Source organism: Ylistrum balloti, unplaced genomic scaffold (assembly GCF_031769215.1).
Source record: "Ylistrum balloti isolate Yb309-2 unplaced genomic scaffold, AGI_CSIRO_Ybal_v1 Utg369724, whole genome shotgun sequence".
NCBI classification, from domain to species: domain Eukaryota; kingdom Metazoa; phylum Mollusca; class Bivalvia; order Pectinida; family Pectinidae; genus Ylistrum; species Ylistrum balloti.
The window spans coordinates 1,624,675-1,649,437 of NW_026781942.1; the positions used below are offsets into that span (position 1 = coordinate 1,624,675).

The 24,763-nt window shown below is 35.7% G+C and overlaps 3 protein-coding genes across 3 annotated transcripts; all 3 read left to right on the forward strand.

The window, feature by feature from the left end:
- The first annotated feature begins 552 nt into the window (after nucleotides 1-552).
- LOC132565583 (uncharacterized) lies at nucleotides 553-9,443 on the forward strand. Its single transcript, XM_060230227.1, has 10 exons — nucleotides 553-576; nucleotides 787-896; nucleotides 2,140-2,266; nucleotides 2,843-2,977; nucleotides 3,967-5,728; nucleotides 6,026-6,181; nucleotides 7,048-7,542; nucleotides 7,921-8,132; nucleotides 8,519-8,609; nucleotides 9,073-9,443. The coding sequence occupies exons 1-10, from the start codon at nucleotides 553-555 to the stop codon at nucleotides 9,441-9,443; spliced, it is 3,483 nt and encodes a 1,160-aa protein (XP_060086210.1).
- A 2,344-nt stretch (nucleotides 9,444-11,787) lies between these two features.
- LOC132565582 (uncharacterized) lies at nucleotides 11,788-15,204 on the forward strand. Its single transcript, XM_060230226.1, has 5 exons — nucleotides 11,788-11,888; nucleotides 12,458-12,572; nucleotides 13,006-13,134; nucleotides 14,623-14,701; nucleotides 15,113-15,204. The coding sequence occupies exons 1-5, from the start codon at nucleotides 11,788-11,790 to the stop codon at nucleotides 15,202-15,204; spliced, it is 516 nt and encodes a 171-aa protein (XP_060086209.1).
- Nucleotides 15,205-15,927: 723 nt separating this feature from the next.
- LOC132565566 (uncharacterized) lies at nucleotides 15,928-21,544 on the forward strand. The gene is made up of 5 exons (XM_060230214.1): nucleotides 15,928-16,028; nucleotides 16,314-16,428; nucleotides 16,878-16,994; nucleotides 18,703-18,781; nucleotides 21,453-21,544. The coding sequence occupies exons 1-5, from the start codon at nucleotides 15,928-15,930 to the stop codon at nucleotides 21,542-21,544; spliced, it is 504 nt and encodes a 167-aa protein (XP_060086197.1).
- Nucleotides 21,545-24,763: the final 3,219 nt, after the last annotated feature.

Here is a 24,763-nt window from a genome sequence, read left to right on the forward strand (position 1 = left end):
ACAATTCTATAAAAGGATATTTTGACAAATTGTCTGTGTATTTTAGAACCACCAAAATTAAATCGATCGTAAACGTTTCGTCTTCTCTCTAGTTTCTTAAGGCAAACATTGATGTTGTATACCTGCAACAAGGTTATTTTCTGGTTTCTTGACCAATCCAATTGTATACCTGTTTATATGTTAATGATAAGATACGGTAGAATGTTCGCCCAAAGGACGTAATACAACACAAACTGATGGCTGTATCTGGACAGTTATAGCATTAGACTGTGTAAGCGACAAAAGAGAATCACTGTGAATACATCCTTGTTTTTCTAAAAAAAAAGAAAATGAAAACTTTAATTACGAATTTGTCTGGCGGTAGTCTGGGCGGATTTAAGTGTTGTTAAAATGTAGTGTATATATCCGTTGCTGTTGCTAAGTCATTGTTTTTTCCGTTGCCTAAATGATGAAGGAAATGTACAAAACTCTGTCAACTGAAACAGGATTCAACAGCAAACATAAATTATTTCATTTCAGTTGTAGTTTGTTCCTTGGCTGCGGATATTAGAAATGAATTCATCGACAGTGTGTAAGGTAATTTCTATTGTACATATATTCCTAATTTGTTTCTATACCAACCGAATGGTCCAATGCCTATATTTGTTATACAGATATTTAAAAAAAATACTTTTAGATTTACGTACAGAGTAATTCTTTATAGTTACCATATCTTGACAAACATTTACATGTACTTGTATTCTCCATCTTGTTTCATAACTATTTTGTCATCTTTATCTTTTCCAGGTTTTAGTACATTTTGGATTTTTACTTTTCTTGCTGATAATCTTCTGTATTGCCCAGCTTGCATTCGTTCTGGCTTTAGGCAGGAAAGATGACACTCGCCTGGAAGTATGGTAAAGTTCACGTATTTGTTATCGTCCAACCGCTTAAATTTAAAAAATCTCGAATAGAAAGTTGATATAAAAAGGACGAAAGAATGTCTTGAAGATATATAATTATATCTATGTGTTCCGTTTTATGTAAATTCCTATTCATATTTTCATTCTGATATCAGGGTATTACTGATAATGTAACAATATTCTTTCCAACATAAGCCATATCAAATCAATTAAAATATCAAATTAGCTACATCTTCTATTTTTTCATTCCAAAAATATATCTTAAAGCAAAAGGCTAATTGCAAATAGTTTTACAAAAAACAACTTATTTCAGGAATATTTACTTCTGATCCAAACGAACGGCGTTGATTTTAAAGCATCATTCTTTAATGGTGATTTTGAGTCAAAGTTGACAGTAAAAAGTTATATGGCTGATATCTTGTGCAAGACACCAGGCGAAATTTGATAAACAATCCGTCACTCAAATTTCTTTCCTTCAGTTTATTTATTTATCGAATTCATAACACTTAATTCCAGTACTTTTTGCTACGTATATTCTGTAAATGTGACTTTTTTTATCGATATTCTGTCAATCTCCCATGTCGTTCATATTCTGTCACTCTCATATGTCGTTGCTATTATCTCGCTTTCAAATGTCTTTGATATCCTGTCAGTCGCACGTGTCGTAAATATTCTGTCAGTCTCATTTGTTGATATTCTGTCATTCTCGCTTGTTTTTGATATTCTGTCAATCTCCCATGTCGGTGATATTCTGTCACTCGCAAATGTCTTTGATATCATGTCACTTTCACATGTCGTTGCTATTATGTCAATGTGACGTGTTGTTGATATTCTGTCACTCTCAGATGTCGTTGATAATGTGTCAGTCTCACACGTCTTTGATATCATGTCACTTTCACATGTCGCTGATATTCTGTCACTCTCAAATCATGTTGATAATGTGTCAGTCTCACATGTCGTCGCTGTCCAATCTTTCTCACATGTCGTTCATCAGTTTTTATGACCTTTATTAATTAATATAGTGTTATTGACAGTGTCGTCGTTTCTCTGTTAATACCCCGTCACCATCTTTTGGCATTTATCCGTTGATATCATGATAATGATACTCATAATATTTATTAGAATCTTTTCACTTTAAATGACGCCATTGATATTTTGTCATCACTCTCGATGATCTATCGATTAAATTGATTTTTTTTTGCAAAGCATTAAGATGTGTTTCTTTTGACTGCTTTAGGTATGTGTGTATAGGGTTTGTGCTGATCATACCAGAAGTTGTTCATATCATACAAATACTTTGGTGTGCATCTTTCCTGACTGATGGGAAAATGAAAAAATGGCCATTGTTCCGAGGGATATGCAGTGTATGTATGACGATAAGCAGGCGCCACATTCCTGCTACAGATTGAAATAGATCCAGTGAAATAGCACATTTCAATAATCGTTTAGTTATGACGATGACTGTTAATAGCATGATAAGTATATTCTTTATCTTAAATGGTTTTTATTTAGGGTAACGTGTTTAGACTACTACTCCGTTTTATTTAACAAGGTTATAGATACAAGTTTCAGTTGACTAGTATCACAAGATATATATTTGATGTCTGTCGTCAAAACTATGAAAGTATGTTATTTTATTGTATCGAATACTCGTGTGTTAAAAATAAAATGAAAAAAAAAAAAAAAAATAAATAAATAAAAAAAATAAAATAAATAGATGAATGAACAAATAAAACTCGTGATTTTTTTTTATTCAATAATGTAGATTATTATTTAATGGTAGAAAGGAATATTAATTTTTCGTAGAGAAGATACCAAAATGTCAACATCAAAATAATCCAAACTCTAAATATATATAATATAATTCCCTTGACAGATTTATTCTATTGTTCTATATTGTAACACTTACTTTGAAACTCTTATTTAAATGATTTTTTTAGGGCATCATTCTTAGCATCATCGAGGCCGGCTGTATATCTCTGTTGACATACATAATTTTACCCCGGGTACCAGGTTACGTGATACTTCCGTTACTGAACCTGACACTGCTACCGGAATTGTCACTATCAGTTAAGGTATGCTATGTGACAATCCATGTCCGATGAAACCTCGGACTGGTATGGAAACAGGTAATTTATAAAACACTTACAGCTGTGAAATCAGATATTTTCGCGAAGCTAAAAGTTTCATGTTTTTTTTTCTTAAATAACTATTTTGTGGGCATTCGATTGTTCGTTGATAAGAAAATTGCTGGATCAATTAGCTTACTAACGTTAACAGATTAAGAAGGAATTCGTGTACATATGAATTGTAAATTAAAAAGTATCTATAATTATCTTAGTAATTGAAATTCTTTACATCCTACTCGACGTCTTAAGCACATCTACGTTTCTTCGGTAAATGTAATATCTTCAATTATTCAAATTTCAGTCATAAAAACATTGTCAGCGAAAACTGGAACACTATTTACAGTAAACACACCAACCTTTTTCAGGAAAGATTTTCTTGAACAGAGCCACTAAATGATGGCTTTCTTCACTGACGTATCGATAAAATATGAATCCTTGTAGCTGTATTTATCGAATATTTTAGTAATTTGACCGAAATTTAGTATTTTCTCATGTTTGATTCATGTTTTCCTGTTATCACGCTTCCTGTAAATATGTAAATAGTTTTATTAAGTGCAGTTTATTTGCAATTTCTAAGCACGTAGTGAAATATATCAAGTGGAAAACGGTCATGTTCATGCTATCACTTTGTTATATATACGAAATATTAATTAAAGTAAAAACCATAAGTTAAATCGATATGCATGACACTGAGCTCTAAGGTAACATATAATATGTTAAATAAGATATTTTGGTAGGGCTCAAATTTCGTTGTTTTTGAAAAAAATACTTTGTGGACACAATGTGGCTCAAAGTACTAAACTCAATTTTATAATGGATTCGAAGTTATATGAATTAAGAGTACCCATTAAGTCAACGACAATAAATCTCCCACATAATTTGATGGTTTTACAGTGTTAAATATTAGAATACTTCCCTACTGCTTCTACTTTCAGGCAATTCAAACCAAATATCTACACACATGTCTGGAACCCACATTGAAGATTTTATGCTGCACGGCTCTCCTTCTAGCTGGAGTGATATCAAGTATTTTTTTATCAACTTCGGGTATACTCCTACCATACCAAGCCGCGCTGCTACCACTTTCATTAATCGGTGCGTCAGTTACCTTGCATACTCCCGTCCAAAACCACATCCATGGAAATTCTGAGGCATCGTTACACAACACGTCACTGCTGTATGGATCAATGAGGACCTTTACGTATATTTTGTTTTGTATATTATGTTTCAACAGTGACACAAATGGATTTATATCCCTAGATCTCCGACATTTAATGTATGGGTTTCAAGTATTTAGTATTTTGGAAAATTTTCATATTTTGATTTCTGTGCATTGCACACTTTCATTTGTTTCACTGCTATCGTATATTGTTCCAAAGAAATCTCAACTTTCCACGTTTTTCCCAAGTTTTTTATCTCCCATCTTAATTTCAATATTTTTCATAGTCCGTATTATGCATGGGCCAGTCAATTTCGATATGATTGATATATCTATTGAAGATATACCTGTAACGGCCGACCTAATCGTCGTTATTACCACGTCTGCTGTTTTGGCTATGCTTCCATTGAGTTTGGTATTTATACCAATGTGTTTTCAAACACATGGAGATAGTGTGGAAGCTGCTAAGCAACAAAGGACTTTGCAACGTTACAATTCCGTGCTGCTTCTCCAGTTTATGTTGATACAACAGAAAGTGTTTGGAAAACATCTTAGTGAAGCGAAGGAACGTGCGATGAACAAACCATCTCGAGTCTTTATTTGTACTACAATGTACCAGGAAGCTGAGCATGAGATGGATAGGCTTCTCGAAAGTTTAGATCGTGTAATGACGTCACAGAAACTCAAAGAAAATGGCATCAACATTGAATCTCACATATTTCTTGATAATGGTGCAGATGGTAAAGAAATGAAGGATTTTGGTAAACAGTTACTATTTTTGGTAGAGGAAAGGATTGATCTTCGACCAGAGTCTGGGATTATGTTGTACACACCGTACGGGATACAGCTACATTGGGTGTTGGAATGTGGCACGCCATTGTTCATACATCTTAAAGACACGAAAAAGGTGAAGGCAAAGAAACGATGGAGTCAGGTGATGTATTTAGAATACATTCTCCAATACCGATCCAAATGGGGAGGTATGCAAACTCCTTACGAGTCTAAGACGATGTCTTCCAATCCTTCGTTCACAGAGTCTTTAGATAGGTTAAATGACTATTACTTGCCTAGTAGCAACAGTGGTGGAGACAAGACGACATTTTCCAGCAGTAATTATTTGGACATTCCCGACATCATTCTTAATCATGCCGGTGACGATACGGATGGCAGTTCAGCTGACAATTTCGCAATAGATATGGCGTCAAATGACGGAAGTCTTTTTCCAAGTGAAACTCGCAGTCGAGCTGGAAGTGATTTGTTTGTCAAAGAAACACCATTGGAAATTCATACGCAGGAAAGTACTATTTTCTCTGTGTCTCTCTCTATGTCAAATATAGCTGGTCCTTCTCTGTCGAGATCAAAGGATGATTATATCCTGATGACGGACGCCGATATGTCATTCGACGAAGAAGCTGTCCTTGCAGTCGTGGATGTCTGCAAGAAAGACCCAGATGTTGGGGGAGTTTGTGGAAGGACCTGTCCAACTGGTCTGTACAGACATCCCATACTCTGGCTGCAGATGTTTGAATTTGCAAAAGGTAAGTTCGTTCTTCTTATCTCAAAAGTATTTTGAGATCGTTGTGTAAAGGTTCTCTGTTAGGAATTAGCATCGTTAAGACATACAAAACATTATTAAAGGAAGATTTAATTTGAGCCCACGAAAAAAACTTTTAAAATATAACTATCTCAGATTCCCTTGAAACTTGAACCTATGACCCATGCGTGATTTGACATGCTATTTTCTGAAATAATTTGGAAAACTGTGAGTGTAAATAATCTTTTGTCAACAAAAAAACCCCAAAAGATCTACATAGTTATGATGTTGATTTTGATAGATTTCTGGATGATAAAGAGCTCCCAGAATGTGATAGGATCTGTAATGTGCTGCCCGGGATGCTTCAGTCTGTTTCGCTTTGAAGCCCTATCTGATATCTTTTCTACATATTCGAGTCCTACAGAGACGGTGATGGATGTATTTACAAAGGACAATGGTAAATACAAAACTTACTCCATTTATTGCCCCAACCATGATACTTCAAAAATATACCAGATGTTATCATACACCCAACCTTAATACATCGAAAATATACCAGATATTATCATACACCCAACCCTGATACATCGAAAATATACTGGATGTTATCATACACCCAACCCTGATACATCGAAAATATACTGGATGTTATCAGACACCTAACCTTAATACATCGAAAATATACCATATTGTACCATGCACCAAATCTTAATACATCGAAAATATACCAGATGTTATAATACACCTAACCCTAATACTAAATATACCAGATGTTATAATACACCCAACCCTAATACTTCGAAAATATACTGGATGTTATCATAATTAAATGCGCGTTTTCAGAGGCACAACTGCTTGGACAATCTACATTGTTTCGGACATGAGTGCTCATAAAGAATTTTGCGTTTTCAATCACGTTCGTGTACTTTAAAAAAACTTCTGCATCGGTTTCTTCCAGTTCTAGGTCTGTTCATATTCTTTATTTATCTATTTATTTATTTTGAAGCATTGGCTCCGTAAAAAAAAAACAATTGTCCGTTCCGGTAGATTATTAATCAATTTTCATTGACATAAAATCACCATCTACATACAGCGTTAAAGGTTGCAAGAATATTGCCCTATTTCTGTGTTGTTTCCTATCGTTACCATTCCCGTGCCCTGAAGTAAAGAGTGGAACCTGAACCGAAAAGACAACAATTATAATTCCATGTAAGAAATATCCTAAGATCAAGTTTATTGGACATTGTTTCCGTTAATCCTTAACTAATCAAATCAAAATAACCATATCAGTTATGAGTTCAGATTGTCATCCATCTCTTTCAGGAGAAGACCGTTGGATGTGTACGCTGATGATGCTGAAAGGGTGGAAACTCCGATACACACAAGCAGGACAGAACAGCACTTTTTGTCCGGAGACTACCCTAGAGTTTATGAAGCAACGGAGGCGCTGGCTTCTCTCAGACTACACAAACGCCTTACTTGTGATTCAAAATATCGCCAATTTGATGACCTCTAACTCCGTTTTTTCGTTGACATACGTATTATATTTAATACAGTTGTTCCTTATTATGGTCCTGTATCCTGGTGCAACCGTAATGATGCTGTCGCTAGGTCTGGAACTGGGTTCAGGAATACCCCTTTTCGCCATAACACCAACATTTTACATTTTGATCGTTGGCTACAGTATAATCTTGATCAAAGACATCCCAGCTTCGGTACAACTGGTGATATCAAAAGTTCTAATAATATTGCTGGGGTTGGGAACCCTGTACGTATTTGGTTCGACGTCTGTGATTATAGTCAAAGCACTGATTCAGGGTTAGTTTTACACTTTACAAAGTATATAATCATTTAAATGACATAGAACTTGATAGAGCTCGAATTGATAATTTCAGTTTATATTTTTGTGAAAATGATAATAGAATTACATATAATTTGAAACTAAAAAATTGAAAGAAAACCATTTTTTTTTCGGAAATATGGAATAAAATACGGTATCAAGGTTCTTTTCTGAATGTTGAAAATGTATCTAAATATGTAAGGGCCCGCTCTTTCAGGATAAAGCTATGCCAAAGCTAAAAGTAGATATTCCGGCTTTGACATCAAATGTCAAAATTTGTGAGAGAATAAAAACTCGTAATGAATTGTGTTCATCATGTTGCAATTAAATGTTAATGAGGAATGTTACAAATTCAGATTACCAGGAGCAAACCATGGGACACATCGAGTATGTACTGATACTATCCCTAGCGGCTACTTACCTACTAGCCGGTCTTCTTCATCCTTCAGAACTCCACCTACTGGTGTATGGCCTGCCTTACATGTTCTTTCTACCTCTACTGAACATCATCCTGCCAGTGTATGCATTGTGTAATATTATTGACCAATCCTGGGGTACGAGGGACAATGTAAGTGATAAAGTATTAAATACTCACAGATAATGCTTGTCCATTACTCTTTCTTTTGCTTAATGTTTGGTTACACAACTCACGTTTTCGTAATTACCGGTTTACTAAAATTCACAAAACATACATGTACGAGTGCATATGTATTGATGTATTGAAATGTTATGATTGAAAATTTGAATAAAAAAGGGGGAAAACTGTGTGTTTTTTTTTTAGATAAGCTGTTTTTAAACAGTATCGAGTTTAAACATGACATGTGTCAAGTATGTTATAAGTATTTTTTAATGTTTAGAACACATGAATTCGATTCCATTTGTTTGCGAAAATTTATATGCCCGAATTATCGAATCAAAATTGATGTTATAAATTTCACATTTTTTCGTCTTAAGCAATTGGCAAAGGTACCAAAGTTTTTAAGTCTTCCGAAACTGAAAAAGCGAAAAAAGAAAAAGAAGGCAAGGTCGCTGTCATCATATCGAGGTAAGATTTTCTAATCTACAGAATGATACTTTCTATTCCAGAAGCTGAATAGCATTGTAAGATATGATTGTAGGAGCTCGTGCTGGGAATTTAATATATATTACACGGAGTAACCTAGATGACCAGTGTCATCGATGAAACAAAATACTCTATTCTCCAGAAACATCTGGTAATGATCCTCGTGTGTTCTTTCGTATCAATTATCAAAAACTAGGATGTAAGATTTCCTCCATTCTGCAAATATTAAATCACAGGCGGTTAAGGTTACAGAAAGTTCCCTGTGTTGTCTGACAAGATTATATTGTTCCTATCGGATCGGTTTGTCCATATAGCTACATGTAATTTGACGGAATTTGTGAAATATGTTACATCAATGTGAAAAATACTTTGATATAAAATAAACAGGCAAGGATGTGTTGTAAAGGTGATTTCATAACTCCTGATTTTGTTTCTAATACAACAGGATCGTACACAAGTTTGAACAGTTCTGTGTTGGACCTTCAAAACTTCAACGAAGACGAGGTTTCGTTCTGGGAAAAAGTAGTGAATGATTTAGTAGGGGTAAATGTTCAGGGAGGAATGACAGCGGACGAAAGGACAGAAGGACTCCGTGTGATGAGAAACAAGGTAGTGGCTTGGTTTCTGTCTATCAACGCTGTGTGGGTCATTGTACTATGTGGATGTTATGGACTTTTGCTCCAGCTGATGGACAACAAAACAATTTTCAGTGTTGTTATGATATCGTCGCTAGGTCTCACGCCTTTAATACAGGTGACAGGGATGATTGTGGACAGAAGCTGTGTTCTATTTAGAATGATCAGTAAATATCTATAATACACGTATATCAACTTCCGGTATATTGGTCAGTAAGGATTTTCGCCCGACACAAAATATGACAATAGTGCACAGCTCAACTCTAGTGGAACATGTTTGGAAAGAACGAACACAAGCAGTGGACATAGAAATAAACGTTTTAATGTGACCAAGGACACTATTAGTGAAACTGAAAATCCGTCATAAAATAAATTAAACGAAACTCTAATTTTTGAAAACGAGTTATTGTTATCGTTGGCCTCAGATTTATACTTGTAAGACGTTAAGGACCTTTTCGTTGTTGTGTTGAACAATTTAAAGATCCCCTCAAAATCTTCCAATTAATATTTCTTTCAAAAGTTTTTGTTTGCATACAAATGACAATATGACAATAATGTAGAATGATTAAAGAGTTCATTTTGTATTATTGTAACGTTTCTATTTTGGAAATTGGTTTATAGAACTATTGATGCTAGCAGCATCATTCGCGAATTCAAATCCCTTGCGAATATACTTGATGTCCTTGAATAAATGACTTTTGTGGTGAAGTACCCGATAAAACATGTATTCGTGAATAAGACAATTACTTACCTTTCGCAAATGTAATACTCGCTAAAAGAAGTGATTTACAGTATGTTGAATTCATATTTCAAGGTGTGTTTGTTACATAACCAGAGAAAGAAAGAAACAAATATATATATATATATTCTTATATTCTTAAAAGATTGTAAACTTAGATATTGACAAATCGTCTGGACATCTCTCAAAAAAGGCAGAAACGAGAGCATTACCATTAGCAATATGATATTCAATTTCCCTGAAAACACGTGCTGTACCAGATGACAGGAAGAAAGCTTAGATATTCTTATAGTTGGACAAATTCATGCATACTTCAATTAATTACTTCTAAATGAATTCACAGACCATTTTAATAATGGCCACTCCAACGATTGTATATATGTAGATTTTCAGAAAGCGTTTTATACAGTCCTACACAAAATGATTTTAAATAAAGTGTCATCATATAGTTAACTGATAACACATCAAATTGTCGACCAGCTTCACCTTCAACAGGAAACCAGGAGTCACGCTAAATGACTTTCCGACCGGAACAGTGTTTCCCCAGGAGATCCCCTGGGATCGGTGCTTGGGCCAACATTGTTTGAAATATACATTAATGACCTACCAGATATATGTGTAGAATACAATATGAAGCTTACATTTTACGGACGATAAAAAATACATAAATGCAAAAACTACGAAGTGAAGCTTCTATCGGCTTGGTGTGATAAGTGGTTACTAGAATTGACAGGAATGACGATGAAAAAGAATATACTGCTTTAAATCCAAAGATGTTAAATATACTTATCTGCTCCTCATTCTCTTCTTTTAAAGCAAGATTTCTTTTATGCTTTAATATCTATGATACTTAAAAGAATCCCCCCCCCACACACACACAAACACACACACCACACCACACACACACACACACACACACACAACACACACACACACACACACACACACACACACACACACAACACACACACACACACACACACACACACACACACACACACACACACACACACACAAACACACACACACACACACACACACACACACACACACACACACACACACACACACACACACACACACACACACACACACACACACAAGAAGATTGTATATGATGGAATGTCATTCTATTTTTGGATACCGTTGAAATATCTATTAGATTTGTTTACAATCTTATTCTTGTGAAAAAAGTCAAATGACGTTTAGTTATCAGAACAATTCATTTATACATAAGATTATAATGAGAATAACATTAAATCATTGTATGTTTTATATACCATTATAAACGGAAACAACAACAGAAAGATGTTGTGAAAGCTATCTCTGTAGTGTAGCTAAATTAAGCAAAAGCAATACTGGTGGATTGCTCCTTACTAATTCATGATCATTACGTATTGTAAAGCTTAAACGTGAAACAGATTGCTATGTTGTTTCGTTCTTTCAGAATGAAAAGGTCGTTACAAAGTACGAACCATACATTGAACACTATGCGAGCAATATTCATGATACGATATCTTAACATGAAAACATAACACATAAAGATAACATAGAAGCTGTAATATAAAAGCATAGCAAGAATCAAAACGAAATTCTCAAGAAACTTCGACACTTTCTCACCAAGTACTGCCTTGTGTACGAAAGTAAGTGCCGAGGTAGCAGAAAAAAGACACGTGTTGCTTAACGTTTCTTCAAATCACAAGATTAGCCTTATCATAACGTGATGTTTGCTATATAAAGAACGTAGTTATGATTTCATTTCCGTCGTTGATCCAGATCTGACAATATGAGAGGGCACACAGTCCTTGCTCTTCTGGTATGCCTGATAGGAACTTCCATTGGATTCCTTGTAAATGGACCGGCGCACGCCTCCTGCAAAGCCACCTGGTAGGTGAATGGTAGTTAGATATACCAAACCTATTTCTAGTATTTATTTATTCATTATCCTTACGTTTAGTACATTCACATTCAGTATTTAGCTGCTGAAATAAGTTTCGTATGAATGAAGGTCTATTGACGGCTAGCTAACTGTTTTAAAGACACTGAGACCGAAATATATTTCTATAAATTGCAATTACCAAAAATATTAAACTGAAAAACAGAATTACGATGAAAAACAGCGAAAAAGAAATAAAAAGCATTGTCATTTCTGTCGAAGTGGTTGTTGTTATCGATTTATCTCCTCAATTTTATTTACACATCTTGAAGGAAAACAACAAATATATTCAATACATGTTTACTAAATCTTTAACTATTTCAGTTATCTTTAGAAGAATAAGTATGATAGATAAAGTCACTTTAAAATTAGATTGAATTGATATATGATAATATGAATATTTGAAAATATTTTTTTTTCTAAGTTGATTTATCGACTCGAAGATCTTGGTGACTTTATAAACCTTTTCGGTACTGAAAAATAAAAAAAAGTATTTTACATTGCACGACACTCCGTGAAGGACGTTTGGGAAAAGTTGTGATTCCGTGCTGTCGATGCTACTGGCACAAGTACAGGCGTGGAGCGGCCCAGATAACTGTAGGTCTGGTCCTATCAACGAGAAGTGCCTCTATGTGGTGAGTTCGTTTGCCTCTTTATTTTCATAATCAGGTTTGGAGAGCAAGAAAAAGAAAGTAAATGTAGAATCTAAATTAATAGATAATGAAGCATTTTGATAAAGTTTATATTTTGTAAGAACGAATACGTGAACTCGCTAGTTTTAAGTTATTTCACAAACATTTTCAGCGGTTTCCTATTGTAAAGGTTGAACACAATAAACGTAATCACGAAAATCATTGTTCACTTCATGAATACTGTTAAAACGTAATTTTTGCTCCACACTTTTAGTAAACTCACAAAAATTTAATCCATCACAGAATCACTTTTCAAGTTTTGTTTTCAGCTTTGAAAAGAATGTTAAAAAGTATTTATCATTTTCTTTAGATTTCAGAATCAAATGGGTAGTAGAATATTATAACAAAATAGATAATTGACAATATGTACTTTCAGTTGAAAAGTAACAGCGGCGGCGTTGTTAAGCTTACGCACGAGACGCCACTGAAACATTATATCGACGACATAATATTTACACTCACCGATGGAAACAGAACGTCGACTGGGGGGCACTGTACTGTTGCGGTAAGTGGATATAGCTAAGGACGACTGGGTGGCATTGTTGCAGTAAGTGGTTGGGGCTAGGGATGACTGTCGGGCACTGTACTGATTTGGTAAGTGGATGGAGCTGAGGACGACTGAGTGACATTGTTGCAGTAAGGGGTTGGGGCTAGGGATAACTGGTGGACAATGTACTGTCACAATAAATGTGTGTAGCTAGGTACGGCTGGCAGTTATTGTACTGTCACGGTAGTTTCAAGTTTCAAGTTTTATTATATCCAAAGGCAATACACATATACGTACAAGTACATTGTATATGTAACTAAATGCCACGGTGGTAGAGGATGAAGCTAAGTATGGCTCTCGGTTAATTTATTGTCAAGATAAGTTGGTTGAACTGAGGGGCACGAAAACAGTTAAAAAAATACGGTGGGGATGTCCCTCCGATGCTGAGCGCCGAATTAAAACTGAAACATTGTATCACTACAACTGAGGTAAGATGAATGCTGATTAATAGTTAGTTACTTTCCCCCTGTTTCCCCTTATTATTTCTAATTCAAATTTATTTCCAATATTTCACATATTCTGGACATTCTGGCCCAAACCCCTTTTATATGAAGGGAGAAAGTACATGTAATGCACATTTTTAATATCATAAGACATAATAAACTGAAAAGCTGGTGGATTATCTTCTTACAATCATAATCTTAAAGTATAAAAAACAACAGAGTTGTCTCCCATAATTTAAAAATTGATTAGTCTGTCAACACAAAATTTACAAAATTTAGGATTGTATTTATGTAATGTAAGGTTTGTATGTATGTATGTGTGTATGTATGTATGTATGTATGTATGTATGTATGTATGTATGTATGTTTATGGTGTATGGTGTGTTATGGTTATGTATGAATACCATGTTGTCTTGGGAGAAGACTTATATAGGCTCTAGCCTGCTGTCTAATCCTTTTGATTGTTTATATCAATAAAATATTCTGTAATGAAATACAGCTGAGGTTCAGTACATTTTCACTTAAGCCATAATGTGTTCAATTTCAGGCACAGGATATTAATCTCAGTAAAAACATTTTACCTTTTAACGTTTAACCATTACTCACTAGCATGGCATAATAAATTAAATAATAGTCACATCGACTAGGATATTGAACCAAATTCATGCTCTTCAGTCATTTATAGCTGAGTAATAATACAAGCTAGCGAAACAAATTCAAGTTCAAAATTAATTGGACGAGGGCAACATATTATAAAAGCTACATGGAAACGCTGCCAACATGTCAGGTGTTCCAGAAAGGTGACTTTCTCGCCATATCAATATATATTTGAAACAAGCATTCCTTTCTTAGATGTCAATCAGGGTGAATGAAAACACACCCTTCAAGGCAAACTTAATGTAGAATGCATCTAGTGTATTAAATCGTAAGATTTGTGGTAACGGCTTTTTGCTTTCATAAAGATATAAAATGGAGTTTATATGAACTGCTTATTGATTTACAGGGTGTGTCTAGGGCAGAGACTTGGTACGCTGTGCTCGATTACGGAACAAATTACTGTAATATGTATAATCTCCTGGAAGGTAAGAACACTTACAAGTTATAACACTGCAAATCTTTATCATTATCCTTTTTTTTTTTAGATCTGTCAAATTTTCGAGGATTTACCAAAACCTTGGTGACAAAGCAGTGGGTTGACTTCAGTTGTTGGTTAATCATTCTATTACTTTATACACGTGTTTAATTTTAATTTTCTGGTCTTAATATTATATTTATTTTGTAAATAAACCCGAATGAGGTATCTTTATATGATAATTGTATATAAGGACATGAATAAGAATGGTTTTACCTAGCTTGTTTCTAATAGAATAGAAAAAAATATTACATCCTTGTATATATTGATTCATTATGTATGAATTAGATCCTAAGTGACGAAATCGACAACGATATAGTAAAAACATGATTGCTTCATGACTCGTGTTGATCTTTCACAGGTTCCCAGCTTACACAGCTGGCAGGATACACAGAGACCACAAGTGACTCTATCTGCACTCAACACTCCTCCGCCAATTGTACACGATATTGAAATTAAAAAATTCAAACGATTACTTTATGTTCTTTTTAATTATCATTTACAGATATTTACCACATAAATCATACTGACATAGAGATAAAAAAAAACCCACAGCGCATTCAAAAGGATCCAATGGAGCACCATTATACCAATATACTAGTAAATGGACTGTACTTTCAAAATACAAATTCAATATAATTACAGAATTTAACGAGAAGGGAAGACTAAAGAAATTCTACATTCATATCGGAGTTGAATTTAAAAAAAATAGTGTCTGGTAGATAGGGCATGAGAACGAACACACAAAGACAAAAGTTAGAATATTTATGTAACATATTCCAGTGTCAGCTGTAAGGTATGGTACAGGTCGTAATACAGAACAATAGATAAATTATCAAATATTCTTATCTTTCTTACTAAACCACTCGAACCTTTGTTGTCATTCCTAATGTCAACAATTTACCAAGTTTTATTAATTTTCAAGCCAAATTTCGTACTTTTTAACAGAACTTTTATTTGTAACAATGCGCATGGAATATTATCCTGTAAATTTCCGGAATTCTATCTAACATCAGTTTAATTCATCATTCTAGTTACATTACACATAAACATACATGACTTCTGATCAAGCTAACAAGCCTTTAAGATATGAAATATGGAAATAGTTTAAAGTCGCGAAGATTTGATCTCTAGCCTTTCAACTGAGTTGTGTTCTTATCGTCCATACGTCTAACCATGAAAGGTTACATAGCTGGTGCCGTTTTCCTTGGCCTTGTGGGAACATCTCTGTCCTTTCTTGTTAGTGGACCTATCCACGCATCATGCAAAGCACAGTGGTATGAATATCTTATATATCAAAACTTGATATGAATATTATCATTTTTAAGGTGTTCTATTTTCGAGGATAATTAAAAAACGATTACTTAAACAAAAATATTTACGTACAAAATGTCAGCACATTTAATGTCTTAAGTAAAAAGTACACCTCTTTTTCCACAATATTTTCATTAAATGGCGAACATTTTAAACATGAAAGAATACTGTTTCAGTGGGTTAATCTCTTAATCTTTGTCAGTATTGATGTGTTGCGTGGTTTTAGTCAACTCTATCCTACTCCTTAGGACCGTAGGAATGGCGTGCAGCCAAGTAGAAACCGCCCTCCTTAACCAAATCCAGGCTTGGTCTGGTCCTGAAAACTGTAGATCCGGACCCATCAATGAGAAGTGTCTCTATGTGGTATGCTAATATTAAGTAATCGATAATTTATCTTATGTAAATCATAGGGATTTCTTTGTACTTCTAACTCTTATTTATTCAATAAGTTGTATAACTTAAGGAAATAAATTGAATTGAATTTCAACAACGACGATTTTATTACTTTACCCGACAAGAAACAATATTTTATGATAACTGAAAATTAATTCACTCTATTTGTATGTCAAGAATGTTTCACCTAAAGAAAGTCACGTTCTTGTAACATTTATCAAGGTCGGCTTGTATTCTTTCCTATTCTAGAGTAGAAAATGTGTGTAAAATTCTTATTCAGAATATGAAAAAATAGACAAATGTTTCAATTGTAATATCCTCATAATGAGAGAAAAGTAGGCTATATTTTCATTATGTAAAATAAGATCATTTGATATAAGTATGGATATCTATTAGATGTGATCTCCCATATCTTATAGTTGACGAGTAACAGTGGCGGTGTTATAAAACTCACACATGAGACTCCTCTGAAACATTACGTCGATGATGTTACATTCACTCTGAAGCCACAGGGCGACGATAGTTGCGTCATCGCTGTAAGTATTGTGGGAAATATCGAGCAAATATAATGCAATTTATTGTATAAAACTCACACAGGTGAATGGTGCGTTTCAATACGACATCATCATTCGACAGTCGTTTCGATTAAGGACGTCAGCTAATGCCTAAATCACCTTCATACATAATTCAGGACAGTAACATTGTACAAAACACACAGAAATTGATAGTATAATCTAACAAAAATTTATAGAGTTAGATACAGTAGAGCTAAACAATGAATTAAACTGCATCATACAGTCGTTTCGCTCTTCTAGGACTTGTCAGTGATGATAAAGGTCTAAAATTAAAAAAAGAAAACTGGCCGTAGCCAGATAGTAAAACCAAAATTCATAAAAAGAAATATTGAAATCTAGAAAGTGCCTTAAAACTGTAATTCAATAAAATCCGTAATTCTTATATATCTCATTATTTAAAAAGGTACACAAGTATACTTTGACTCGTTCCTCAGTAAGAATGAATGGCAACGTGCCGTGCAATAGACATTTTGCTCCATAAATAGTTCAAATCGGAACTCCCCAAAATACTACGATCATCGCAAAATAAGCCATTATCTAATTTGTAATATTACTGACGAGACCTAGAAGTATGATGGCAGGAATACTAATAAATTAGGCCAAAATGTTTACTGTTGAAATCAAAAGCGGTCCTACACTGTAATGTTTACTGTGGAAATCGAAAGCGGTCCTACACTGGAAATGTTTACTGCGGAAATCGAAAGCGGTCCTACACTGTAAGTGTTTACTGTGGAAATCGAAAGCGGTCCTACACTGGAAATGTTTACTGCGGAAATCGAAAGCGGTCCTACACTGGAAATGTTTACTGTGGAAATCGAAAGCGGTCCTACACTGGAAATGTTTACTGTGGAAATCGAAAGCGGTCCTACACTGTAATGTTTACTGCGGAAATCGAAAGCGGTCCTACACTGGAAATGTTTACTTGGAAATCGAAAGCGGTCCTACACTGGAAATGTTTACTGTGGAAATCGAAAGCGGTCCTACACTGGAAGTGTTTACTGTGGAAATCGAAAGCGGTCCTACACTGGAAATGTTTACTGTGGAAATCGAAAGCGGTCCTACACTGTTAGTGTTTACTGTGGAAATCGAAAGCGGTCCTAAACTGTAAGTGTTTACTGTGGAAATCTAAAGCGGTCCTACACTGGAAATGTTTACTGTGGAAATCGAAAGCGGTTCTACACTGGAAATGTTTACTGTGGAAATCGAAAGCGGTCCTACACTGTTAGTGTTTACTGTGGGAATCGGAAGCGTTCCTACACAGGAAATGTTTACTGTGGAAATCGGAAGCGGTCCTACACAGGAAATGTTTACATGGAAATCGAAAGAGATCACATACTGTAAATGCGATTTGTAATGACAACAATTACTAATTTGATCATTCGGAACCGACTGTCAAATATAAATGACACTCAAATGTTAATTCTTGTCGCGAATTACATGAAGAAATTACAATAAAAATAATAATGAAAAAGGACAATAAATGATGAAACATAAAACGACCCCCGCACACCCACCCCGCACACCCACCCACAAAAAAGGATACATACACAGACATGCCCACAGAATATGAACAAACCAACAAAGAAACAAACAAGAAGACAAACACATACGAAATGTTTCCACTTTCGACTGGAACCTTGGACTGATTCCGATGTGTATATCGTTGTAGGGGTACTCTACTGCCGAAACCTGGTATGCCGTTCTAGATCAGGGAACAAACTACTGTAACATGTTCAACCTCCTGGAAGGTAAGCAACACAAAACCTTTATCTACACATTTCAAAACTGACTATTTGATAAGTGGACAAAAGCTGGTTTTAATAGTAAAAATATCACAAATAACATCATTTTATCGTTTACAAGAACATAATTCAGAGCTGAGTGTATAGTTATCTATCTCGGAGATACAGTATCCTTATCTTAGCCTCTAGGTATCGACCTAGTTACTCGTGTGATGTCAGCAGAATCAACGCTTATCAGACATTGTTAACACATTTACGTTCAACTTCAGCGGAATGTTAACCATTTGAAATATTTCGTCAAATGTCACAGCCTATCACGTCTGTTTCACAAAACTAAGTAATTATTTTCAAAATGTGGAGAAATTTAGTAAATGTATTTTATCAGGCTATTACCAAATTGTGGTAAATAAAAAAATATGCAAAAGTTTATCAACAAGCTGCGTTATAACATAGGTACGACCATTAGTACAAGTGGGTGTTTGTGAGGGTGTGTGAGAGAGTGTGGTGGTGGGTGTGTGAGGGTGTGTGAGAGAGTGTGGTGGTGGGTGTGTGTGTGTTTGTGAGGGTGTGTGAGAGAGTGTGGTGGTGGGTGTGGGTGTGTTTTTGTGAGGGTGTGTGAGAGAGTGTGGTGGTGGGTGTGGGTGGGTGTTTGTGAGGGTGTGTGAGAGAGTGTGGTGGTGGTTGTGGGTGTGTGTTTGTGAGGGTGTGTGAGAGAGTGTGGTGGTGGGTGTGGGTGTGAGGGGTGGTTGCGGGAGTGTGTGTTTGTGAGGTTGTGGTGGTGGTGGTGGGTGTGAGGGATGGTTGTGGGAGTGTGTGTGAGGGTGTGTGAGCGGTGGTGGGAGTGTGTGTGTTTTTGAGGGTGTGTAAGAGGGGTGGTGGGAGTGTGTCTGTTTGTGAGGGTGTGGTGGTGGTGGGTGTGAGCGGTGGTGGTAGGAGTGTGTGTATTTTTGAGGGTGTGTGAGAGGGGTGGTGGGAGTGTGTGTGTTTTTGAGGGTATGTGAGAGGGGTGGTGGGAGTGTGTCTGTTTGTGAGGGGTGGTGGTGGGTTGTGTTTTTGTGAGGGTGTGTGAGGGGTGGTGGTGGGTTGTTTGTTTGTGAGGGTGTGTGAGAGAGGGTGTGGTAGTGGGTGTAGGTGTGAGGGGTGGTTGTGGGAGTTTGTGTTTGTGAGGGTATGTAAGAGGGGTGGAGGGAGTGTGTGTTTGTGAGGGTGTGTGAGAGGGGTGGTGGGAGTGTGTTTGTGAGGGGTGGTGGTGGGGTGTGTGTTTGTTGGGTGTGTGAGGGGTAGTGGTGGGAGTGTGTGTTTGTGAGGGTGTGCGAGGGGGTTGGTGGAAGTGTGCGTGTGTTTATGTGGGTGTGTAAGAGAGGTGGTGGAAGTGTGTGTTTGTGAGGGTGTGTGAGAGGGGTTGTGGGAGTGTATGTGTTTGTGAGGGTGTATGGGAGGGGTGGTGGTGGGAGTGTATGTTTGTGAGGGTGTGTGAGATGGTGTGGTGGTGGGAATGTGTGTGTGTTTGTAAGAGTGTGTGAGAGGGGTTGTGGGAGTGTATGTGTGTGTAGGGAGGGGAGGTGTAGTAGCGAAATGTTTAACATTATGAAAATTTGTGACAAATGCCATGTAAGTATCAGAATTTCCTGGTTGTTTGGATGAGATAATTACTAATACATACATGGCTGGTAAAGTACAAGAGTTTAACAAAGAGGTAGGCGCTTTTTCTTGACGGAGCACAAATTTCAGTCCATAAACTAGGCCAATTTAGATTACAAGGCTATTGACGTCAGGTGAATGTACATTCGGAGTCACCATGTCTAAATCTAGAACATGTACGTTCGGAAAGGGTCTGTTTATCGTGTATGCAGAGAAACGTACAACAAAGGCAAACCAAAAGATTAGGTCAATGACTGGATTACTCCTTAATAAATGAATTGTTATGATCATAAATTACATTGAACATTGAGGTGACAATCTACCATGTCTCCTACACTGTCAAGTAGACCTCTATGTCACTGTGTTATAACTCATTGCCTGCAATCATTACCACCAAAGGTGATAGGTCAGGTTTTGGTCAGTAATGGCGGCAGTGCATATGAACATGAATACTTGAATTAATGGTTCTTCGCCATTAGAATTAGTTTATTCAAAATGTTTACTGCACAAAAAGAAAAACATGGTATCTTGATGGAATTAGCTGAGATCGATCGGGAGTAACGTCTTAACGTTTGTGCTGAAGACGCCGGTGTAGCAATCAACGACACAAGCACCGAACAGTTTTGGTCCAGTCTGATTTTTCATGTTTTTGGTGTCAGCGTTCGCTTGTACCAATTTTCGAGGGTAGGCTTCAGCAGCTACTTTGACGATCTGTTAAAAATAACAAATGACATATATTTAATATATTGTTTCTGATAATTTCGATACAGTTTATTGGGAATACCTATCCGAATTTATCGACATGGAAAGTTTATTTACCTATTGTATTGTTGGTTACATTTAGGTCGAATCCGACGGTTACACGCCATACCTCTTTTTATATCATAATCTAATAAATCATTTGTTAATTTTCTGTAACAATTGGTTTTCTTTTTTTTTTTTGTATTTTTTTCAGTGGTCTCCAAGTAAATATTTCTTTTGTTCTTATTTCCCTATTCATCGATTCTTAGTTGGAATTTTCTGTTCGTTTTTACAGGTGCCAGCTTTACCACAGCAGATGGATACTCAGAATCTGCCTCTGACGACACATGTACTCAACGAACGTCAGCTGACTGTTCTAGATATTAAAAAAACGTTTCTTCAATGTGTGTACCGTGATGGTTTAGTCTGTTAAATAAAACGTCGCCGTATATATACAAGTTTGCTACATTTATTTTTATGAGGAAAAGGTATTTTTTGTTTTTTAAATCAGGCATTGTCCAAGATATCTTTGTCTTCCTCATAAAATCCAGCATGCCAAAATCAAAGTGAATACCTACAACGACGACCAACAAGATACGACTTGTATTTCCAGTTTTCGCTGGGAAGATAGACTTATATTCCACTTTCGGAAATAACTGCATATTTTCTTGTTTTAAATAGTCAAAACCACGGAAAGAGGAAAACACCAACAAATCAATAATAGATATTGAAATAATAATAATAATAAAATACTGATTACGTTAAAACATCAAAAATTTTGACTCCTGGTCTTGTCAAAAGTCAAAATATGTATGTAAATGGTTTAGTCTCCAACGACATCAGAATTAATAATCAACTTCCCGTCTAAAAATAAAACCAAGTTAATAACACATGATAAACAATGACATCTGAACCGTTAGGACTGTTAACAATCAGCACACACAACGACACGGATAACAACAGGACAGGAACAGCAGTTGTTGCCACATATACAAGGGAATCCTTTAGATTTCGGACAATACATACTTGACCAAAAACTATTGCCGAAAAGCCGATGGTTGATGTACACATTTCTTTTTATTTGTTATTTGTTGTTATCAGTGAAGAAGGTATGTGCACCTATGCGATTGTCATCATCTCCTGATGGCGGGATTCCACACATCTTGGTATTTTAGGCCAATTTTTATTTCCGGTGCACTGACCCGAAATAAAACTAAACTAGTATTCTCTTCTGAGGGCAATATGTCTTGATTTTCCATTTATTTGTAGATGGAATAAATGAATAAAAAAATACCCACAATAAATAAAAAAAACAAAAAACAAAAACAAAAAACAAAAATAAACAATGAAAATATTGTATTACAAATTATTAACAAGAAATATCATGTCTCATACTCAGTTTTCACTTGAGACATTATTCTATAATATTCTGAATTTTATATCTCAAAATTAAAAAAAATTCAAGAGCACATTGACGGTACAAGTTTTCTGACGATAACAAAGCAAAACTCGGAGAAAAAATATGAAATGTGTTTGTGTAGAGAAGTTAGTACGGTAAAGAATACCGATCTGTTCCCGTCACGATAGAGTAACTCCAAGTGTTGATAGTTGATACTTTGATAACTCGTAGTCAATGTCCAATGTGGTCAGTTCATTGCTTTTGAAAGTCTGTGATAATTTAAGTAGTATTCTTAAAAACAGGAAAATTTGGTCGCAGCGGAAAATAATACGTGTATTGGAATTTATAAATAAAAACAGAATACACGCTTAGTATCTTGAAATATTCTAAAGCTGCATTTTAAGAAAATGACCATATATTCTTTTTTGTCCCGCAACATTTCAGGCCGCTAAATACGTGTTTACTTGACGTTGACGTTACGCCGAACTAATCCTGATGACGTACACCAAAGTGCTTGTTCCCTGGAAATATAGTTCTAAACGACGAAGGACAAATAAATTGTACCGCGCGGAAATATAGTTCCAAACGACGAAGGACAAATAAATTGCACCGCGCGGAAATATAGTTCCAAACGACGAAGGACAAATAAATTGTACCGCGCGGAAATATAGTTCTAAACGACGAAGGACAAATAAATTGTACCGCGCGGAAATATAGTTCTAAACGACGAAGGACAAATAAATTGTACCGCGCGGAAATATAGTTCTAAACGTCGAAGGACAAATAAATTGTACCGCGCGGAAATATAGTTCTAAACGACGAAGGACAAATGAATTGTACCGCGCGGAAATATAGTTCTAAACGACGAAGGACAAATAAATTGTACCGCGCGGAAATATAGTTCTAAACGACGAAGGACAAATAAATTGTACCGCGCGGAAATATAGTTCCAAGCATCAATGAATATAAAAGTAATTTCATGAATTTTCGTAAGTAAGCCTCTTCATTGCAACAAATGAAGTCGCTTATTGAACATGTGTGTATATTTTTAAATGCAATATTTCAGTAAACTAGAAAGTAATTATGTGATATTAATGCACGTGCGAAAACACAGCTGATTGCCACCACTGCCGAATACAGCAAAACTATATGTGGTAGACGCGTGTAAACAATGACAGAGGAGTCATTTAATCAAGATCGCTAATTAGCGTGCATTTATTTTGATTTTTTCGTCTATGATTTGTCGTTTTTCCTCTTTTCTTTGGTCGAAATAACAAAATGGCACAATCAGCTACTGTAGAAAGAAGACAAGTTTAAATGTGGCAAACAATTTTAACCGCAGCGTGATTTCCCTAAATTATATGAGAGGTAGTGCATCTTTACAATTTCAGCCATCGTTGCTGACGAAATCCACCAATGTTTCAAAATAGTAGGAGGGAAATACCAGAGACTTTTTAAGGGGGGAGTGGGGGGAGGGGATGAAATACCTTTCCATTCTTCATACATGATGTATACATGAAGTAAAACATTGTTTGTCTCATTATTCATAAACATAACTAGATTGTAAAGAATTCTAGTACAGTGTACAGACTTGTTGGTAAAATCATAATTCGAATTCGAGAACAGTAGGGCAAAACATGAACAAATGAAAAATTAACACAGATATCAACGATTTTTTTGTCTGTTCAATTTTTCCTAACCTTCGAATAAGATTGTTTGATGCTCGGCCAAACATGGATATCTATCCAGTCCCCCAGTAGTACTTGCTGTACAGTCATTTATGAAATCAAGTTCGAGGTTTTATACTGACTAGTGGACAGCTACTACAACCAGAATCCCCCACCTATCCACATCCTTCTGTCCCCTTCTTTCACCTCCCTCCCCACTCTTTCTTTCTCTTCTTGCTTTTTCGTGTTATTTAGTAGCTTATATATATGTTGAATCCCTCCATCACGTGATATCTTTAGTTATATCGTGTGTTGTCAGGAGAGGGCCTAGTAAATAGTCAGAACTTGTGTCCAATCCCTTTGATTGTGCCAGGAGAGGGCCTAGTAAGTTGTCAGAACTTGTGCCCGATACCTTTAATTGTTTTTTAAACAATAAAATATGTCTGAAATAAATCCTCCACGTAAATCTTGGTCAACGAAAGCAAGTAATGTCACGTTCTCAGGTGAGAGAACCATGGTGAATAAAAAAGGAACCTCCAG